Below are 20014 nucleotides of genomic sequence, written 5' to 3' on the forward strand. Positions count from 1 at the left end.
TATATCTCATAAGGCCCTTCCCAGTTTGCCGAGAGCTTTCCATGGATGCGGCCTTTCTGGACAGCAGCAGCATTCCGAAGAACAAGGTCCCCAACTTTGAGAAGTCTTGCCTGGACTCTTCGGTTATAGAATTTGCTGATTCTTTGTTTGTATGCCGCCATTCTATCTCTAGCCGAATCTCGGTTTCGTCTAGGAAATCAAGGGACTCTTTCATTAGATGCTCATTTTCTTCGGCTGAAAATGGTTGACTCGAAGACTTTCTGAACCTATTTCCACTGGTAAGACAGCTTCGGATCCATACACCAATTCAAAAGGTGAATGCGTTGTCGCCTCTTTCTCGGTTGTCTGAAGTGACCATAGAGTTCCGGGAAGTTCCTCTATCCACTTGGACTTTTGATCTTCGACCCTCTTCTTGAGAGCATTAAGGATCTGCTTGTTCGCGGCTTCGGCTTGGCCGTTACTTTGAGGGTGACAAGCTGCCGAGTTTGCCAGCTTAATGCCGAACTGGTCCGTGTAACACCTCAGCGGCAGATTGTCAAACTGCCTCCCATGATCGAAGACAAACACCTTCGGTATGCCAAAGCGAGTAATGATATTCTGCCAGATGAATTTCCTGACAGTCAACTCAGTTATGTTTGAAGCTGCTTCGGCTTCAACCCATTTGCTGAAATAGTCGATGCCGACTATTATTAGCCATTTTTTCTGGTAGGGAGCCTCAGGAAAAGGCCCCAGAATATTCGATCCCCATTGAGCAAAAGGTAAGGGATTCAATATTGGCTGAAGATCTCGCGACGGCCGATGGATAACTGGTGCGAATTTTTGGCATTTCTCACACTTTTTCACCAGCTCCTTGGCGTCTAAAATCATGGTTGGCCAATAGTATCATGCCCTTAATGTTTTGTGGGTCAGGTCCTTCCCCCTATGTGGTTTCCGCAGATGCCGAAGTGAATCTCCCGAAGGATATAATCTGCATCTGTTGGACCCACACATTTCAACAGTGGGGTTGGGAAGGATTCTTTCAAGAGTTCCCCATTATAGACAATGAACCTTGAGCCGATTCTTTTCAGTTTCGCGGCCAAGATTCTTTCTTCGGGAAGTTCGCCCTGAAGCTTATAAGCGAGGATGGTGTCCATCCAGCTTGGTTCGGCCTCGACACATAGGACCTCAGCTTCTTGGTCGATGCTTCTGTTTCGGCGCACTTCCACATATACAGATCGGTCCAACTCTGTGAGAGATGAACTTGCAAGTTTGGAGAGTGCATCGGCTTGAGCATTTTGGCCCCTTGGGATTAGCTCAACTTCAAACGTTCTCAGCTTCGCCATCACGTTTTTGATTTTGGCGAGATAGGATATCATGGAGGGTTCCTTAGCCTCATATTCGCCTCGGATCTGATTGGCGACTAGCTGAGAGTCTGTCTTTAAACAGACATGTTCGGCTTCGAGGGCTATGCACAAATCTAAGCCAGCAATTGCTGCTTCATATTCGGCTTCGTTGTTGGAGGCCTTGAATGAGAATTTTAGTGCATACTCGAAGTTTTTGCCTTCGGGAGAGGTGATCACTACCACTGCCCCCGAACCATTCACGGTGGTTGAGCCATCCGTGAAAACAGTCCAGATCTTCTTTCCCTTGTCGAGTGTTTCCTGATAGGAACATTCGGCTAGGAAATCTGCTAAGGCTTGGGCCTTAATAGCTGCCCTCGGCTGGTAGCTTACGCTGAACTTAGTGAGCTCGAAGGCCCACTTTGTTAGTCTGCCTGACTTCTCCACCTTGCCGAGGACTTTTTCAAGCGGTTGATCTGTCAAGACTACTATCTGATGTGAGTCAAAATAAGGCCTTAACTTCCGAGCCGCTACTACCACTGCATATGCAACTTTTTCGAGCAAGGGGTAGCGCGTTTCGGCGTCGGTCAAAGTATGACTGACGAAGTAGATCGGTTGCTGAACCTTTTCTTCTTCCCTCAGCAGCACCGCACTTACTGTGGCGGGGCTAACTGCCACGTACAAGTACAAGACTTCCCCTTCAGCTGGTCTTGCCAGCGTTGGGAGATTAGCCAAGTGCTCTCGGAGTTGTTGGAAGGCTATCTTTTGCTCTTCTTCCCATATGAGCTCTTTAGATTTTGGAAGTTTGAGCGCTTTGAAGAAGGGCAACCCTTTGTCCGAGGCTTTTGAGATGAACCTGGACAGGGCAGCCATCCTCCCAGTGAGACGCTGAACGTCCCTCTTTGTTTTTGGCTCGGGAAGGTCAAGAGCTGCTTGAACTTTGGCGGTATTGGCATCAATCCCCCTTTTGCTGACCATGAAGCCGAAGAATTTCCCTGACTTCACGCCGAAGACACATTTCTACGGATTCAGCTTCATTTGATGCTTTCTTAGAGTGGCGAACGTTTCGGCTAGGTCCGCAACATGGTCTTTCGCTTCTTTGCTTTTGACGATGGAATCGTCAACATAGACTTCCATATTGCGGCCTTTTTGCTCGGCGGTCCACCAACCTCTAATATGTCTCTTCGGCGTTTTTCAAGCTGAAGGGCATCATCTTGTAGTTTTATAGCCCGGCACTCGTAACGAATGTCGTTTTTGCTCTGTCATCGGGGTGCATGAAGATCTGATGGTACCCAGAAAATGCATCCATGAAACTAAGCATAGCATGGCCACTTGTCGAGTCGACCAACTGATCGATTCTCGGCAAGGGATAGAAGTCCTTCGGACAGGCCCTATATAGGTTCGTGAAGTCAACGCACATTCTGTAGGTGCCATTAGCCTTCTGAACCATCACTACATTCGCCAGCCATTCAGGATATTGGCAAGGCTCGATGAACCCTGCGTCCAGAAGTTTTTTGACTTCGGCTGCGATGTCTTGGTTCTTTTGAGTGGAATAATTCCGCTTCTTTTGCTTAACAGGCCGACTTGTGGGGTCGACATGAAGCTTGTGAGAGATGAGGTTCGGATCAATTCCCGGCATGTCATCTGTTGAGAATGCGAACACATCTCGGTTGTCCCGAAGGAGTTGGATTAATTCAACCCGGAAGCTCGGATTGAGCCCTTGTCCGATGCTGACACATTTTTCGGTATCTCTTTCGGTCAACGATATTGATTCAGTTTGTTCATCTGACTCCATTGCCTTGGAGCTAGGCTCTTCTGGTTCGGGCCTATTGTCAATATCAGCAGACCTCCCTTGTTTCGGCTGATCTTCTTCTAAATCTTTCGGCCCAGCCGAAGAACTAGCCTTTCCAGTCCCCAAATATGTTCATTTGGATGGGGATCCCTGAGCCGAAGCACTTAAGCCCTTTGGCCTTTTGGTACCCTGCTCCCTTTCTTTCTCTTTTTCTTCCTCATCATCCTTGTCATTGCGGCGACTTTTAAATGGTTTGAGGAAATTGCATTCTCGGGCCTCCCTTTGGCTGCCCAAGATTTTTTCGAAGCGTCCTTCGTCTGAAACGTAGATCATTGCTTGATGATACGTCGAGACAACTCCTTGAACGTTATGGATGAAGGGTCTCCCCATAATGACGTTGTATACTGATGGGGCATCAATGACCAAGAATTCGGCCATGATGCTTCACCTTGCTCGGTCTAGGCCGAGGCTAACGGGAAGAAGAATTTTCCCATCTGGATATGAAGAAGAGCCGTTCAATCCAGTCACCGGGTAGGGAACTGGAGTTAGGTGCCTGCTCTCCAACTTCAGCTGGTCGAATGCCTTACGGAAAAATATATTCGCCTCGCTGCCACCGTCTACCAGTGTCCGATAGACGTTGTGGTTTGCAATGCTCGTCATGATAACCAATGAGTCATCATGGGGGTACACCACCCCCCTGCAGCCTTCGCATGTGAACATCATGTTCGGCGCCGGAGACTGTGGCTTTCGGAATTCGGCGTGATGAATCTGATGGGTCATCCCCCTCAGATGGCGTTTCAGCGCATTCCGAGAAATACCTCCGGAAATGGTTAAGATGTCATGATTTCCTCCCTCGGGAGGTTTGTCCCTTTTCCGGTGGTAATCCAGGTCCTGCTGAGAATCTCTCTCAGCTTTCTTTTCTTCGCAGCGTTCCGCGACATATTTCTATAAGTACCCTTTCTGGACCAGTTCTTCAATCTGGTCCTTCCGCTGAAGGCAATCCTCGGTGCAATGTCCACGGGATTCATAGATTTCGCACCAATGATCCTTCCCTTTCTTCTGATGCCAAGAAGGAGGCGGCTTCGGCTTTTTGAATCTTCCCTCCTCCCTCGTCGCACTAAAGATCTTAGTACGTGGTAAGGTGAGAGGGGTGTAAGATTCGAACTTTCCCGGATATGGGGCCTTATCCTTCTTCGGCTTTGCGATCGAGGGAGGTTCTGAGGCCTTTGCCTTCCCTTTCCTCAACCCTGGAACTTCAGCTTGCTGCCCTTTTGGCTTTGCAAGCCCTAATTGAGATTGCAGCTTGGCCTTGTTTCATTCCTCGGCTCGGATGAACTTATCTGAAGCATCGAGGGCTTCTTCCAAGGTCTGCGGGGGATGCATGACCATGAAATCTAGAAACTTTCCAGCTTGTAAGTCGTTCCGTAGTGCGAATATGGCTAGACTTTGGTCCAGACTTGTGATTCTGGACGACTCGTTGCTGAAGCGAGTCAAGTAATCTCGAAGACTTTCGTCCTCCATTTGTTGCAGACTCATAAGTTCTGCAGTGGTTTTCTCTCGACGGTTAGCTGTGGAAAACTTGCTCTTGAACTTGTTGGCGAGATCACTCCAACCTGTTATAGAGCCTTCCTTCAGCCCTTTGGTGATCCATGATTGGGCAACACCTTTAAGGGTTGTGGGGAAGTACTTGCACCAGGTAGCTTCAGACCTGGGGTTAAGGTACATAAGCCCCTCGTAAGAGGCTATGTGGTCCTTCGGATCCGAAGTACCATCGTAAGTGATGTGTGCCGGAATTTTGACCGTCGGCACATGTTCCTCCAGTATCCACCTTTGGAAAGGTGAACTGGTAGGAACCATCACGGCCTTTCCCCTCTGCCTTCCCGAAGGAACCTCACTTCTCCCACTTAGAGAGGTGGAAGTGAGGGGTGTCCCTCCGCGTGGCAGTTCTAGGCGAGAGCCTTCGGGATAGGTGAGACGGCTGTGAATGTCCTTCTCCCTTTCCCCTAGGCGCTCGTAAACGCTTCGGCGAGAAGCGTTATGGCTGCTTGAAGTGTCCTTTGAGTTTCGGACTTGGGAATTTTCAAAGTGACCGGAGTCCCCTCGTCGTTCCCGTCCTGTCTTAGCCAGGCTTTCGGCTCCTCCGCTTCCCTCTCCCTTGGAGAGTGGAATTCGTCCTTCCCCTTCCGAAGCCAGTTTCCTTTTCCGGCTTTCCGGCTTCGGCGAGGGCGAAGGAGGAGTAGTATGCACGGATGGGAGGCGTCCACCCAGGGTTTTCATGAATTCCATGCAGACAGCCACGGCCCTCGCCACCTCTTCAGTTGAAGGAATGGTGGGAGGATTTGAATGCATACTCTGCGGAAGGCCATCTTCATGAGCGTCGCTCTCTCTCGGCGAGTTCCCAGTTTGGTGAATTCGTCGAGAGGAACATCCCTCGTGCAGATTCTCTCTCATCGGAGAGTTAGAGGCAGATGGTTCAGGCGACGGTGAGGGTGTCCTACCGGTCCTCACCGTGATTAGGCCCATCTTTTTTGCTTTTTTGGAGTTTTTGCCACTCTTAGTCATTTTTTTTTTTTTTTGCGTTATCTAAGATTGGTATGAGATTTTTAGCTGAATTTTTGTAAGTATCCCCACAGACGGCGCCAAATTGTTTCGGTAAAAACAATGGGACCTTCAGCAGGTCCTTCGGATGCGTGGAGACAAAGCCCAATTCGAGTGATGACCGAATTAGGGATTTCCTGCATAGCTAAACAAACGTAAACTAGCCTCGGGGGTTGTGCCGAGGAAGGCCCCTCCGATGCCAAAGTCAGTACGAGTGTAAAAGAGAAAGAGAGTTGCTATGCAAGAGTGTTTGTTGCTTGAGGCAATATGAGTGAATGAATGTGAGTTTGCATAAGTGTGAGCTTTTATACCTTGCTCCAATTGAATGGAGTGAGCTTGAGGAGCCATATGGGCTGCCATTTGACTGGGCTTCGTTGACTTGACTTGGCACATGGGCTTGAGGGTTGAACCTTACCTTTTAGGCTTTGGTTTGTTTTTATTTATGGACTGGGCCCAAATATAAGTTATTTGGACCCCAAACAGATGATTTTGAAACTTTTTTATAAGAGCGTTGATTATTATAGGAGCCACACCCAGTTAATCTCCTTGATAAAAATGTTTCTCAAGAGGTAAATTGGTCATTTCATCAACAAAATGAAGGTTAATTTTGTCATTCTTTCCATCTTCATCCTCCTTCCGTCATTTTTCCAGCCACCTACTACATGTCATCTACTTCCTCCTCTTCCACACTTCCACCTACCTTCAACTTCTTCTTCCTCCTCCTTCACCCACCCACCGTCATCTTCTTCCATTCCCAACACCACCATTTCGGACATTGGCACACCAACATCTTCATCTTCTTCGTCTCCACCGTTACCAACTCCACTATTTCCGGCGGCTTCACTACCATTTAAACGAATACCCTAAGTTAAAGGGGAGAAGTACATGGCATAGTTAACCCTTAAAGGTATGTGAGGTTTTCCTTCTACTTGTGAGCTTTCTCCACTAATGGTGAAGTAAGAAATTTGACATCCATTTTCGTCATGACTTGTAGCCCAACAATAAGAAACAATAGGCAAATGTCGCTTTCATGCAAGTGGCTAAAAGTAAAAGTACAGCTGGCAAATTAATTTTTAAAATAATAAACATTACTCATTTTATTTACCAATTTGCCACAAGATTAACGAAAATCGTTGATCTTGATGATCAACTTGGATTTTTCTCTTATTATATGTGGTTTAAAATATACTTACAGTCAAAAAAATATAATTAATACTCCATATTAAAACTATAATACTATACAAGCTATACATATCGATCATCATATAGAACATGAGATTGTGTTGACTACATATTTGACAATAATTTCCACAATCTATACTATCTATTAAAAAGCGTTCCTAAAAACGCTTATGTGCCATGTGCTACCCTACTACGTACACTAAACTCGCCACATTATCTTTAAGTCCAAAAGGTTTATCATAAGGTCTGAACTCAAGACCACCAAGATGTGAATTAAAAGCATTATCATCTCAACTATTGACTAATCATGTTTTTATATTCATTATTCAACCCATAAATACATATATACTTTTATGTATGGATTGGAGAGCATTTGATTAATTACTACTTTTTCTTTTTTTTTTAAATCAATTCTATTATTTGCTAATACTCACTGAGATAATAAATGCAAGACAGATAAAATATTTGTTATAAAATAACTTTAGTTGTTTAATTATTTTGACAATTATGTTTTTATTTTCAATATATCAATATAAAATATAGCGTGTTTATCATTAGTTGTTGAAGTACTTGAATCATAACATAAATAGACATAAAAACGCAACAAAGATAAGGATCAAAGGAAATTCAAAACTATAACATTCACAAGCAACCATCCATAGCAAAATTCACGCAAAACCATTGAAAAAAAGGGAAATTCTACATGGTGGCCTCATGATTTTGAGTTTTTTACGTGGAAGACGAAGTTTTTTTTAACTCACTTAGTGGCACCAAGGTTTAGAAAAATTGACCATAGTGACTTTTTTTAGGTTTATGGCTAACCTTTTTAGTTAAAATGGTTAACCTTTGATTTTTTTTATTAAAAAATTATTTAAATTATATTTTAAAATAATAAAATTTAAAAAAAAATAGAAAAAAAATAAAAAACAAAAAAATTCCCAGCCACCTATCCCCATCGTCAAACCCTAACCCCACCCCTAGCCTTGCCGGAAACTGGCCAACCACCCCTCTTACCCATCGAAATCGAACTGGTGGATCTGTACACCACCTTTAACCCATCCCCAACTTCCAAAACCACCAACCCAGCCAACCTTGACCCCCAAAACCACCTAAAGTCACCGCGTGCGCTCGTCGGACTTATTGGTGGTTTTTGGGATCGGGGTGGCTGGGTAGGCAGTTACGGGGGTCAGGGCTAGGTTAGTTGACCTTTTAAAAGGCCGGTCGGCGAGTTTTGGTGGTCAAGGGGTGCGGCCGGCCAATTTTCGTTGAATTAAGGGTTTCGCGGTGGGGGTGGCGGTGGTTTCGTTGGACTTCGAGTTGTTTTGGGGATCGGGGTGGCGATTTTGGGGGCCGGGGCTAGGTCAGGTGGGGTTGTGGAAGGCCGGCCGGCCAGTTTAGGTGGTTTCGTTGGTCGGGGGTTGGGCTGGAAGGTGGTTTCGGTGGTCGGGGTGGCCAAATTCTGGCAAAGATAGGGTTTGCGGGGTGGTTGAGAATTTTTGGGAATTTTTTTGTTTATTTTTTTTTTAATTTTATTATTTTAAAATATAACTTAAATAATTTTTTAATAAAAAAAAATCAAAGGTTAACCATTTTAACTAAAAAAGTTAGCCATAAACCTAAAAAAGGTCACTATGGTAAATTTTTCTAAACCTTGGTGCCACTAAAGAGAGCTGAAAAAAACTTCGTCTTCCACGTAGAAAACTCAAAATCATGAGGCCACTCCTCCACCACCGGAACGATTTTGTTAGGGCGATTTCCATCAATATTGTTAGAAAAGTTATAAATTCCAACAATATGCTAGTTTTTGTAAATATTCAATACATACCGTCCACGTCACCATAAAGATTGATTTTTTTTTATATAACAAAATAAAACCACTAATTGAGGGTTCGTTTGGCATTACTGTGGTTTTCTGTTTTTTGGTTTTCAAAGTCATATGATATATGTCATATAATAAATCAAAAAGCAGTCAAACTTATTAAAATCATGATAATATTGAAAACTGACAACAAAAAAAGTGAAAACACCTTTTTCTTGTTTCCTGTTTTTGGTTTTTTGTTTTAAAAAAATAGAAAACAAAAAACGATGACAAACAAGCCCTGAATTAGCAGTTTTATTAAAAGTAAAACCGCTAATTGAATTAGCGGTTTACTTACTTAAAATTCATGTACAAAAAAAAAATATAAACCGCTAATTCAATTAGCGGTTTTACCTTTGATAAACTACTAATTCTATTAGGTTTTGTTGTGAACTAGTAAAAAAAAAGTTAATGACGTGGACAATTGCCATGTTTGGTAATTAGAGTTTTTGATCAAAATTGAGTTTATTTGACCAAGTTAGAGGTTTGACTACATAAATTATCTAATGTAGTTGTTTGGTAAAAGAGCTTTTTTAATTAAATGAGTTGATTAAGGCAAATAAACTAATTTCTAAAAAGCTAAAAAAATAAAGAAGAGATTTTTAGATTAGCTTATTGAGTAATGGATTTCAAATGACAATTTTATCCTAAAAAGTTACTCTAGTTTACATTCTTGCCCTCCTACTTTCTTACCCTAGTCAAGTAAAAATAAATTGTCATTTTATGTGTTCAACTAACAATCAACTACAACTAATAAGCTAATTTCATCAAACAACTCTATATAATAAGCTCTTACCAATCAGCTAGTCAAAATAATTAATGCAACCAGCTAGTCAAACCAGTTAATGCAATCAGCTCTTACAAATCAGCTAACCGATAATTACCAAATAGGGCCAATATGTAGGGAATATTAGCAAAAAGTGGCATAATGTTGGAATTTATAACTTTTCCAACCATTTCTATGGAAATCATTCATTTTGTTATGAATTTCTAATTTTTTATCATTTTTTCAAGCAATTTTTATTTAATAATTCATAAAATCGATAAGGAAAAATCCAAGTTCATCTATGAAATAAGTCTGTAAATATTTCTCCACTCACCATACAATGTTTTTTTTAAAAAAAAAAAATAATAAAAGTGAAATAATAAAGTGGCACATAAATAAATGCATAAAGTTGTGAGAAGAAATAAACTGAAATGTTAATCTCACGTATTAACCGGGGCTCTCTCGAATGGATAAGAGAAAATACAAGTTTCTCTTAGTGATACACAAAAACTATTATCCCATGACATTTTCGTAAATAAATCAACAATTTTTTCATTAATGTGGGTTCCACATTCACAGTTGATGGTGATTGTATAAAGTTGTTGATTTATTTACGAAAATGTCATATGATATACTTCCTCCGTTTCTTTTTAGTTGACACGTTTTTTTAGTCACGTTTGTCAATGCACAAGTTCAACCATTCATATCTTTAATTACCGATAAGAAAAAAATTATGAAAATTTGATATTTTGAAAATATATATCGTAACGAATCTAAAAAGATCTCACATGAGTATATTTTTCATCACGTATAAAGCACAAAAAACGGTCAAAGGGGAGTGTGTGAATAGTGTTAAAGTCAAAATGTGTCAACTAAAAAAACAAATGTAGTACAAATTTGTTTATCATTGAGAGTAACTGACTAAAGCCTTGTTCTTTTGAGCTGCTCTGCTGAAACCTGTTCTGCTCTGCTCAAAAACTCAAAAGAACGGGCCTAACTGCGGCAAGCTCAACAAATAAATTTTAATTAGGTTTTTTTATAATTTATTTAAAGTCACTTCGTATTTCATCCCCTCTCTCTCTCCTCCCACCCTCTCAACCCAAAACCCCCAAAAAACCCCAACGCAAAACCGAAGATGAGCTCCCCTTTCAGCAACACCACCACCAGCACCCCAAATTTCGACAATCTCCTCCTTCAATCTCTAATGGGTCGTCTTCAACTCCGCCAACAACCACCTTCTCTTCAGCAAAACCACCCTCTTCTCTCTCAATCCTTCGAAGACCTCCTCCTCGACGCCGCTACCAACGGCGGCCGTCTCTCCGACTTCTCTTTCTCCGACGATGATGATGGTGACTTCTCCGATGGTTGCGACACCAAAACCCATCTTTCCAAGGAAGAATCCAAGCTTGAAAAGGAGCTTATTAAGGTTATTCTTAGTGGGAATACGGAGACTTTGAAACCCAATTCAGGGCAAGCTGTTGCGATTGGTGAACACCATGTTTGTGTTGGGTTTCATGAGGAAAACGGGTCGGATTATCGGGTTTGGGAATGGCATGGACATATTATGTTGTTTGATGAGGAGAATGGGTATACTCCTGAGTATATTTATGGGAATTACTTTGAGAGATTGATGGGTAAAGGGAAGAGAGAGAGGAAGGAGAAGGAGGTGATTTTGGAGGAGGAGGAACAAGAGGAGAGTGAACAGAAGGTGGAGAATTTGGGTTTGAGGGAGTTGATTGAAGGGGGTGATTCGCCTGGGAGTCGGATTCTTCATCAAAGCCGAAATGCCGGTTCACCGAGGTAATTTCTTATGATTGGCTATATATTCATGTTGATTTAAGTTATTTGTTTATTGAGTTTGTAGCTATTCTTGTATGGTTGTGTGAGTCATGAATTAATTGGACAAATTGAGTTGAGTGATGAATGTGAAGTGAATGTGTTAGGTATTAAAAATGCAAGTATTTGAGTTGATTGATAACTGTGGAAATGGATTTGTGTTTACAATATGCAAGTTTTTGTGTGATGACTATGGTTTGCAGCTGATAAATGTTGTTATCTTTACTTGTTTAAAAAATAATACTATGGAGCAAAAATGTGGAGGATACTACTAGTAGTAGTAATCCTGATTTCGGATTGCACTTGGTTGAAGTCTTGCAATGATTTTTCAGCAATTGTTCTTGGTTGCTCGAGGGTAGGATGCGTAGACCTTTAAGATGAAAGCTTTAGCCTTGATAGTTGGTGAGATGGTTGCCACTTTTCAGTAGAATTTGATTGGCAAATGAAAATGTTTTATAGAGGTTGTGAGTTATGAAAATAATTTTGATTGAATTGCAAATTTGCTTGATAAGAAGCTGATAGTAGCTAAGTAAATATTAAAGTAGTTGCTTCTGCAGTAGTTTTTCTCTATAGAAAAGAATAGGAAATTGAGATTTCCTTTTTATTTCTTTTTTCTTCTTCAGGGTTTGGGTGGATGGGGGGTATGGGGTAGAGGAGTTACTGGGTCATGGTGGCCTAGCTAGTTAAAAGACATTAAATGGAAACAAAGTGAAAGTTTTAGGACCTTTGGGTGCCACACAGAGCTCTTAGATGAAGTTCATTCAGTGCGCTTACATGATCACATCTTAAAACAATTGTTCTTACCGACAAAAAGCTGATGTTTATCTTGGTGGTTTTCAAATTGTCCAATTGACTTGATTGTTACAGAAAAGGAAATTGATCAATATATCAACTTGTTATGTGTGAGAAAGACTTTTAGTTCTCACCTTTGAAGAATCTGAAATGAGTTTGTAATCATCCTAAGTTCCTAACCTATGTCTTTTGTTTGATTTAAGAATCTTCCAAATTGAAACTTGAAGGCCTATTTCTAAATCCCCACCACTTTAATCAGAATTAAAGTTATAAAATACTCTGTGATTAAAATAGCAACCCCTCCACGACTACCCTCTCCCCTCCTCTTTACCACAAACCGCTGCTTCCACAGTACCACCCTCTATCGTAACCTTCACGCCTGCTACTACTACTCATTCATCTCCCACCATGGTACCACCCTGTTGGTAATTCAGTACTCACCGTTAGTCTGCTGCTCCACCCTGTCTACTGCTGCTGCTGCCAATTTCTCCCACACTTAATTTAGAATTCAAACAAAAAGGTCCACTCAGCCCATCCAACAACAATTCCTATCTGTTCATTCAAGTTCTGAATTTGGGACTTTTTTTCTATCAAAATTGACATCCAAAGGTCAATTTTAGAGGTGGCAGCAGTGCAGCACAGAGAGGTGAATAGGTGGCCGAGGAGGGAAGACAAGGATTGAGGCAATGTCTAAAAGAGGGATATCTTGAGTTCTTGACTGTCAAGCATGTGGTATTAAGTGTGGCATTTTAGGTATGACTTATTCCAAACCCATGAGTTAGTTTTTCTAACGATACCATACTTGAACCAAACTTCTCAACCACTCAATGTAACTCATAAACAAAGCACTCTAACTTTTAAAGCTTTCGTCATTGTTTTCAGTTTTGAATCGCTTGTTTTCCAGCATCCCCTCTTGACCCATCCAACAAGTCAAATGGAACATTCTTGAATTGTGCCAGCACTCCACCTTGAGCCAAATTGTCTGATGGGTCATCTTCTCTCCTCTTTTGAGTCTTTCCTCATCACTTCTTCCCTTTGAAGTTCTTCCACTTCAGTGGAAATTATATACAATGAATGAGTAACTTTGATTCAGATTGTAATGATGATGGCAGTTTTTCTTTTTCATTTAATTATCTAAACCATGCTTAAGAGTTTTGGCAGAATTTACAGTGAGTGCTTATATATATATATATATATATATATATATATATTTGAATACGAGGCACAAGCTCACAAGACTGATTAGGGCTCTTTGATCAATATTTCCGCCTTTTTTCTTAGATGAAATACTTTGATTTTTACACTAATTACATACTCTACTTTCACTATCTTTGGAGATTTATACTTAATGGAAAATATAGTCATGTGAGATCTTGTTAGAATTGTCTTAGTTTATATTTCTAAAATATATAGTTTTATAATTCGTACTTATTGATAATTAGAGATATTAATGGCTGAATATATGCATTGATAAGCATGAATTAGAGAAGTGTTTCATCTAAAACTCGAATGAAGTATTACCTTTATTTTTTCACCACATGCTTGATGAAAAATCTGTGCCTTTCAATTTTGTGATATTGGGTTATAGGAATCATAACCCCGTTTTGGATGGTGCCCTAGTACTCTAGTAGTATCATTGTAACTCAGTTCACCTTAACAACCTTAACAAATTCTGTTTTATTTTTTCTGTTAAGGTCATCGGAAAATTCATACTTTTTGCTAGTTTTTGATTAATTATCTCAGACCTGATGGGTAATTAAGATTGTTATTTGATTTGGAAACTGATGATTGCATAAGGTAGAATATAGCTGGTGTAATGCTTAACTAAACTTCATATAGATGTGAGGGTTTCAAATATAGCTCTTAAAATCACTAGTACTTAGACTATAATTCAACATCTTGGTTGCTTATACTGTTGCTCAAGTGGGAGATACTATTTATATGGTAACCTAGTAATATATTGAAGGGTATATAAAATTTAATGGTCCTTATAGGTGAATAGGGTTATCCCAAGGTTTTAAAACTTCCATTATACTCCATATGTCTTAATATTTACATACCATCAAAATATCTTAAGTTAAATTGAGCATTGCATCAGGATAATATATAACATTAATTTTTCAAATCCTTACTACTACCTATTTATTTATTTAAGTGATTTAACTTTTCTACCCTTATTTTATTGATTTTTTTTTTTTTTTAATTGGGATACCTTTAGAAAAATTTATGTATATATTTATATACATCATACATTGATATTTACTTTATTGTTGATTTGTTTAATGATCAAGTTAAAATTTCAAGGACTTTGTTAGGCTTTTGAATTGATTTCTAAAAACATGGTTTGAAAAGGTCATGAATGGGAGGGGTTTTTTTTGATTAATTTATTGATAAAGGTGTTTTCTTCTTTTGTGCCCATACAAGCAAGTGTTTTTTAAGGGTGATTGCTTAATGATACAAAAGGCTCGATTGGTTGGACTTTTTGGAATGGAGTTGAAGTCCATTTTATATATTTAATGTTTGGTTAGGCTTTTTAATATGGAATTTCATACTAAAAGGTTCTATCTCTACCCCATCCCCCTAGAATCTCATATTGACCTCGCTCCAATAGTAAACCAAACAACTTCAGACTAGTATGAGATTTTGATTCATCCATACTTCCTTAGTATGGGATTCCATACCATTCGATTTCATTTTTGCAAAACATAAGACCCCTACATGAGAAGTATAATGTTAGATATGCTAAGAATTGTTGAATTATTAGTTACCTTATTTGAACTATAAACCCAAGTTTATTGTGAAATTTCCTTGTAGAGAAAGATAGTGGAATGTAAGTATTTTGGTTCTTGGGGGCCTTATAGACCTCCAAGAAGAAGTTTCCTTGATCTTAGATCTCTAAAAATTTTCTTTTCTTGTTCTTTGCTTCTTGGAAACTGGCAAACACAGATATTTGTAACTTTATAAAGATATTACTTTACTTGAGACACAGTCGGAGTTAATATTCAAAGTACAAGTTAAGGGAGTGATATGTGACGGATGAATAGTGCTCATGTTTTTGTATTAGGAGTGATTTTTTTTCCTCTGCCACTCTCTTTGTGGCAAGTGTGGCACTTAACCTCCGACCCCATTGCCCCACTTAAAAGCTATCTTCTATTTGCCACTCTCAATGATAGATAACCTCTATCTAGCACCTCTTTACTCCCTCACCTATTCCTAGCTATCTCTCTCCTATATGTCTCTCTCACTAAGATAGGAGACGCTAAACTTATTTTCATCAGAGATTAGATGATTTTCTGGGCTGATCCAATTTGCAGAAAGATTTTGATCATTTTGCAATATGAGACTCTTCTGTTGTGAGCTACAAAATTAAAAGCAGACAATCATTTTGGATTGAAAGGAGTAATGCTTATGGCCAGATTATTCTTGAGCCACAAATTGCAATCAGACCATCTTTTTGGGACTGAGGAACTGATGGATTAGTGTTTACTGCAAGCTCCTGTTGTAGAGGGAGACGAAAGATAGTACCGCAAATATGCTATCGCTAAGATAGTACCACAAATATGCAATTGTTAAAAGGAGGTCAACCAAAGTTATATTTCGATTATCATGCCTAGGAAAAAGTGCGGGGGAAGATAAGAGGTATCAAAAGTTGTGTGTGGATGGCAGCAATGGTGTTGTTGGTGATAATAGATGGTGATAATGGTGGTGGTATAGGGGGATGGAGAGATTTAAGTGAATTGCTTTCCATTGGAGGGGGTATTATTTGTAATTGCTTACTTTAATTTGGGAAAATAAATGACTTGCCATTCCAACCCCCCCCCCCACCCCCCGGTTTAATTTCCTTCTATTCCTACACCACTAGGTAGCGCATGAGTAAACCTCCCCTATATTTGTTTGAAAAAGCGTGCCTAGGCGCAAGGCGGTAGGGGGTAAGTGCTAAACTTGATCTGGGCGAGGCGTTTTTGGTTAGGCGCACCAAAAGCATACGAGGCGCACGTGAGGCAAACCTGAAGCAAACTTCTGCTAAATTTTTTAACTATTTGTATAGTGCGCCCCACTTCAAAGAGGCGCACCTAGCCGCAGCAGAACCCCTCTCACTTCAACGAGCCTTGATCTTTTTTATACATTGCTCAAGATCAATAAAAACTTCTTCTCACCTACCCATGAACCACATTAATCTCTGTGTATTTTATAGTTCTTCGTTAATCTTTCTTGCATCCGTCAAAACACTCTATCACATGATTGAATGCATCACAACCATTCCACTTTCATCCCTGTATAGTCTCTAGGCGAGTCATAGAAACTTGCTTTTAATCTTGTGCAAAAAAGCAAAATCGACTCTGGCATATATGATTCCATTGACGCCCTGGAACACTTGAATCTTGGTACCTCCGGGGCCTTCCTTGACCAATAAAGATCTCCATTAGTCATCCTTTGTGACGCATTGGTCAGCTTTTGATATCTGCACTTTAGCATTTATTGCAATCTTGTTTCATGCCTTTATTTTATAAGAGAAACAAACTGTATCCTTCTTTAACTGAACTAATCTATGATGTGTGACATAAATTACGATATAATTTGGCTATTTCTAGTTTTTGTCTGTAGTTTCCTTGTGCTTCACTGTAACTAGAGGCAGAGAGCTGATCTAAAAGAAATTGTTCTTTGCTGGTGAGAATTAAGATATGACCTCAAATTAAATTTCACAACATTGTGTGGTTTGTTACAGTTTTGTGAGGGTACAGGCTACTTAGAATTTTTGTTTTTTACCTTCTTAAGATTGTCTTGTGAGCTATAAAAAAAAAAGGGGTTAAAAGTTTCAAGATAATCTGCCTCTCAAAGTTCAGTGCCTATTGTGCTGCTTTGCTTATTTAAATGATTCACTTGGCGTTGTTGATACTGCTTATCTAAATAAGTCAGTTGGCATTGTTGATATTTTATACCTTGCTCAAGTTCACTTCCCAGGATTGTGAACTTTTAACATTTACACATGTGACCTAGATGGATTCTTGCGACATTTTCTTTGGTTTGCCTTAGCCCTTAGGTGTGAACTATGAATGTCGGATCTAGCTTAGAGCAAGAGGGTTAGGGATGGCGTATGCTAGTATGCTTATACCTTGCTTAAGTAAAATTTTTTTGAGTAGTCAATATTGAAAAAGGGAAAGCTTCTTCTGTGTGCTATAGTTTTACCTCACCCCAAATTTGACATTCAGTCTCTCTTTTGGTCTTTCCTCTTCTGACTTCATTTGTCTGTCACCTGAAATTCGAAAAACCAGGCACCATTCATGAGGACTTTAGGAGTCGTAATCAATGGCCTTCATGGATTTTCTTGTAATTATCTTATATTACTCTGTGAAATTTTGCTATAATGGGTTTTAAATGTAACTGATATGTCTAGCTTTTCACCTTGTTGGTTCTGAAATTGAATGGGAGAAAAATACATAATTTCCGTAAATTTGCTGATTGACCAAATGGAAATCTTAGCTTTATCCACCAATTTTCTAACACAATATCCCAGATCTGCTGTAGCTGACTCCATGATATTCTTCTTAGTGTTCCTTTCTATAGCAAGTGTCAGTAGTTTGCTCTCTGATATTGTAGATATCAGATTACTAAGATCATCTGTTAAGATCTTGATTAGTTAAATTTCTAAGCCTTGTGATTCCTTAAGCCATATTTGGTGTTGTGCCTCATTTTGATTATTCTTCTTGACATTCCACCACCTAGTTTTGATAGTAACAACCAGCTTTAAATTTTATAGAACAAGTTGATATTTTTTATATTGCTTACTCTTTAACTAGATGATTGATCGATCATTGATCACTGGTTCTCAAAGCTGCCACGATTATCATCATGTTACCAAATATTAACTGCTAATTAATAAGCAAAATTTGGCTTGATGCAGATGTCTTCAAGATACAAGTGGAAAATGAGGTACTAGAGACTCGCACATCTTCCGAAATTTTCTTAAAGAAAACCTGGATTACCTCTTTGTCTAAATTTTGGTTTTGATATCCCATTGATTTTGTCACTGCTCGCGAGTGCGTTTTTTAGTTTTGTTTTGAGTCTTTTGGATGGAGGTAAGGTCTGTATGTCCATCGGACTGCAGCAGACTAATGTAATTATTTCCTTTCAAGTAAAGCCATATGCCTCCATTTCCCATCCAAAAAAGGGTGAGGTTATATCACATATACTGCTATTCTATTTTAGTGACACTAAATGGTTGATGGTTAGCCACTATTAGATCTAGTGTGGCCGTGTTGGTGCAAGGGGTACAGATGTACCACCGGTTTTTAATGAAAACTCTTTTCATAAGTAATACTATTAATAAAAGAAGAAACAGGTGAAGGCGATTCTAGAGAGTTTTAAACACCCAGATACTGCTGTCTTAGAGAGTTTTCTCTCTTTAAGGAAGGCTATCTGCTATCTTAGCTTATGGTTGCTCCATCCACCCTCCCTGAATAACAGAGCTTGATTTGTTAGTATTCTCTCGCGCATTATTTTGTTGCATGTATGAATCTTTACGGTTTTTCCTGTACTCAAATGGAACAATTGTGTATAGCAAGGGTATGTGGCATCGAAAGTAGAATTTAGACAAATCTCAGGCACCAAAATGAAAATTCTCAACAAAGTTAATAAGCTAGCTTTGATTGGCCATATATATTAGAATTATTAGAGTTCTATAATAGTTTAAAAGAAAAAATAAAAGGCCTTGTGAGTTTTATTGAAACGCAAAAGGACATGGAAAATTTGGGATGGTGATGATAAAAGTCAAAAATCTGATAGTAGTGTCTAGTGTGTAGTCATCCAATAGAGAAGATGTGCCTTTCAATATTATAGACGTAATTGCGGGGAAATAAATTTATGCGCAAATTTAGATTCCGATAGAGATCGTTTTAGCAGTACTCTTACCACTCTTAATAGTTGTTGCGATACATAAAGGAACACGTTGGTTGTAGACTTGTAGTGTTGTACTATTAGTTAAAGAAAAGCAAACTTTTTTTTTTTTTTTAAGGTATAAGGAAAATTCCCTTGCAACTAGGGGAGAATAACTAAATAAGGGATCCCACTTGTTTGGGGTGAGAATCGAACCCCTTTTATAGGAGTGAAAGGAGGGCCTTCAACCATTAGGCCAACCTTAATTCTCAAAGACAAAAAAAAAAAAAACCTTGATTCTCAAAGAAAAGCAACATGTTGCCGGGATTTTTGACTATTATTACGGAGTAATATTTTTAACTATGTATATGTGAAATAATATTCAATTAATCAAAAAATTAATCTGAGAAAAGGAAAAAAAAAAAAAAAAAAAAAAAAAAAGTGATCAAAAGACTTTCAAATGACTAATAGTATGTTAACAAAGGGAAAAAAAATAACATGATAAATTAAAGATCCATATAGATGTAAAATTATGATAATAGTAAATCACTCGTTCCTTAATACTTTTTATATTACCTCCATTTTATTTATTTATTTATTTTTTACCGGTAAAATTATGATAATAGTAAATCACTCGTTCCCTATTACAGGAATGGAGGGATGTGAGGAGTCGAACTCCCATCACATGGGGGAGAGATGGAGGGACCATCCCTCCATCTCCTCACTTCTCTACCTTTGTTTTAAATTATTTTCGTTTTAAATTTAATATAAAGTGTGAGTAGAAAATGACTAATCGTTGTAGATAATTTGAAACGGAGGTACTATTATTTTCTTTTTCCTTTCCCACAGAATTCTACATTTTCATTATAGAAACACTAATATTTAACTTCGTTGTTTTAGGCCCTGTTCACTTCATCTTAAAAAATAATGTTCCATAAAAATAATTTCAGCTCAATAAAAATAATTTCAGTTCAACAAAAATAAGTTCAGTTCAGTAA

General features: G+C 39.1%; 2 protein-coding genes across 2 annotated transcripts; one reads left to right on the forward strand and one right to left on the reverse strand.

Moving 5' to 3' along the window:
• Positions 1 to 905: 905 nt before the first annotated feature.
• Positions 906 to 2192, reverse strand: LOC110721370. Its single transcript, XM_021900507.1, has one exon. It carries the CDS (start codon positions 2190 to 2192, stop codon positions 906 to 908), a length of 1287 nt encoding a protein of 428 aa, XP_021756199.1.
• Positions 2193 to 10567: 8375 nt separating this feature from the next.
• LOC110721663 lies at positions 10568 to 18502 on the forward strand. The gene is made up of 2 exons (XM_021900861.1): positions 10568 to 11315; positions 18046 to 18502. Exons 1-2 carry the CDS (start codon positions 10651 to 10653, stop codon positions 18071 to 18073), a joined length of 693 nt encoding a protein of 230 aa, XP_021756553.1. The 5' UTR covers positions 10568 to 10650; the 3' UTR covers positions 18074 to 18502.
• The last annotated feature ends 1512 nt before the right edge of the window (positions 18503 to 20014 follow it).

This window comes from Chenopodium quinoa, unplaced genomic scaffold (genome assembly GCF_001683475.1).
Source record: "Chenopodium quinoa cultivar QQ74 unplaced genomic scaffold, ASM168347v1, whole genome shotgun sequence".
Lineage (NCBI taxonomy): Eukaryota > Viridiplantae > Streptophyta > Magnoliopsida > Caryophyllales > Amaranthaceae > Chenopodium > Chenopodium quinoa.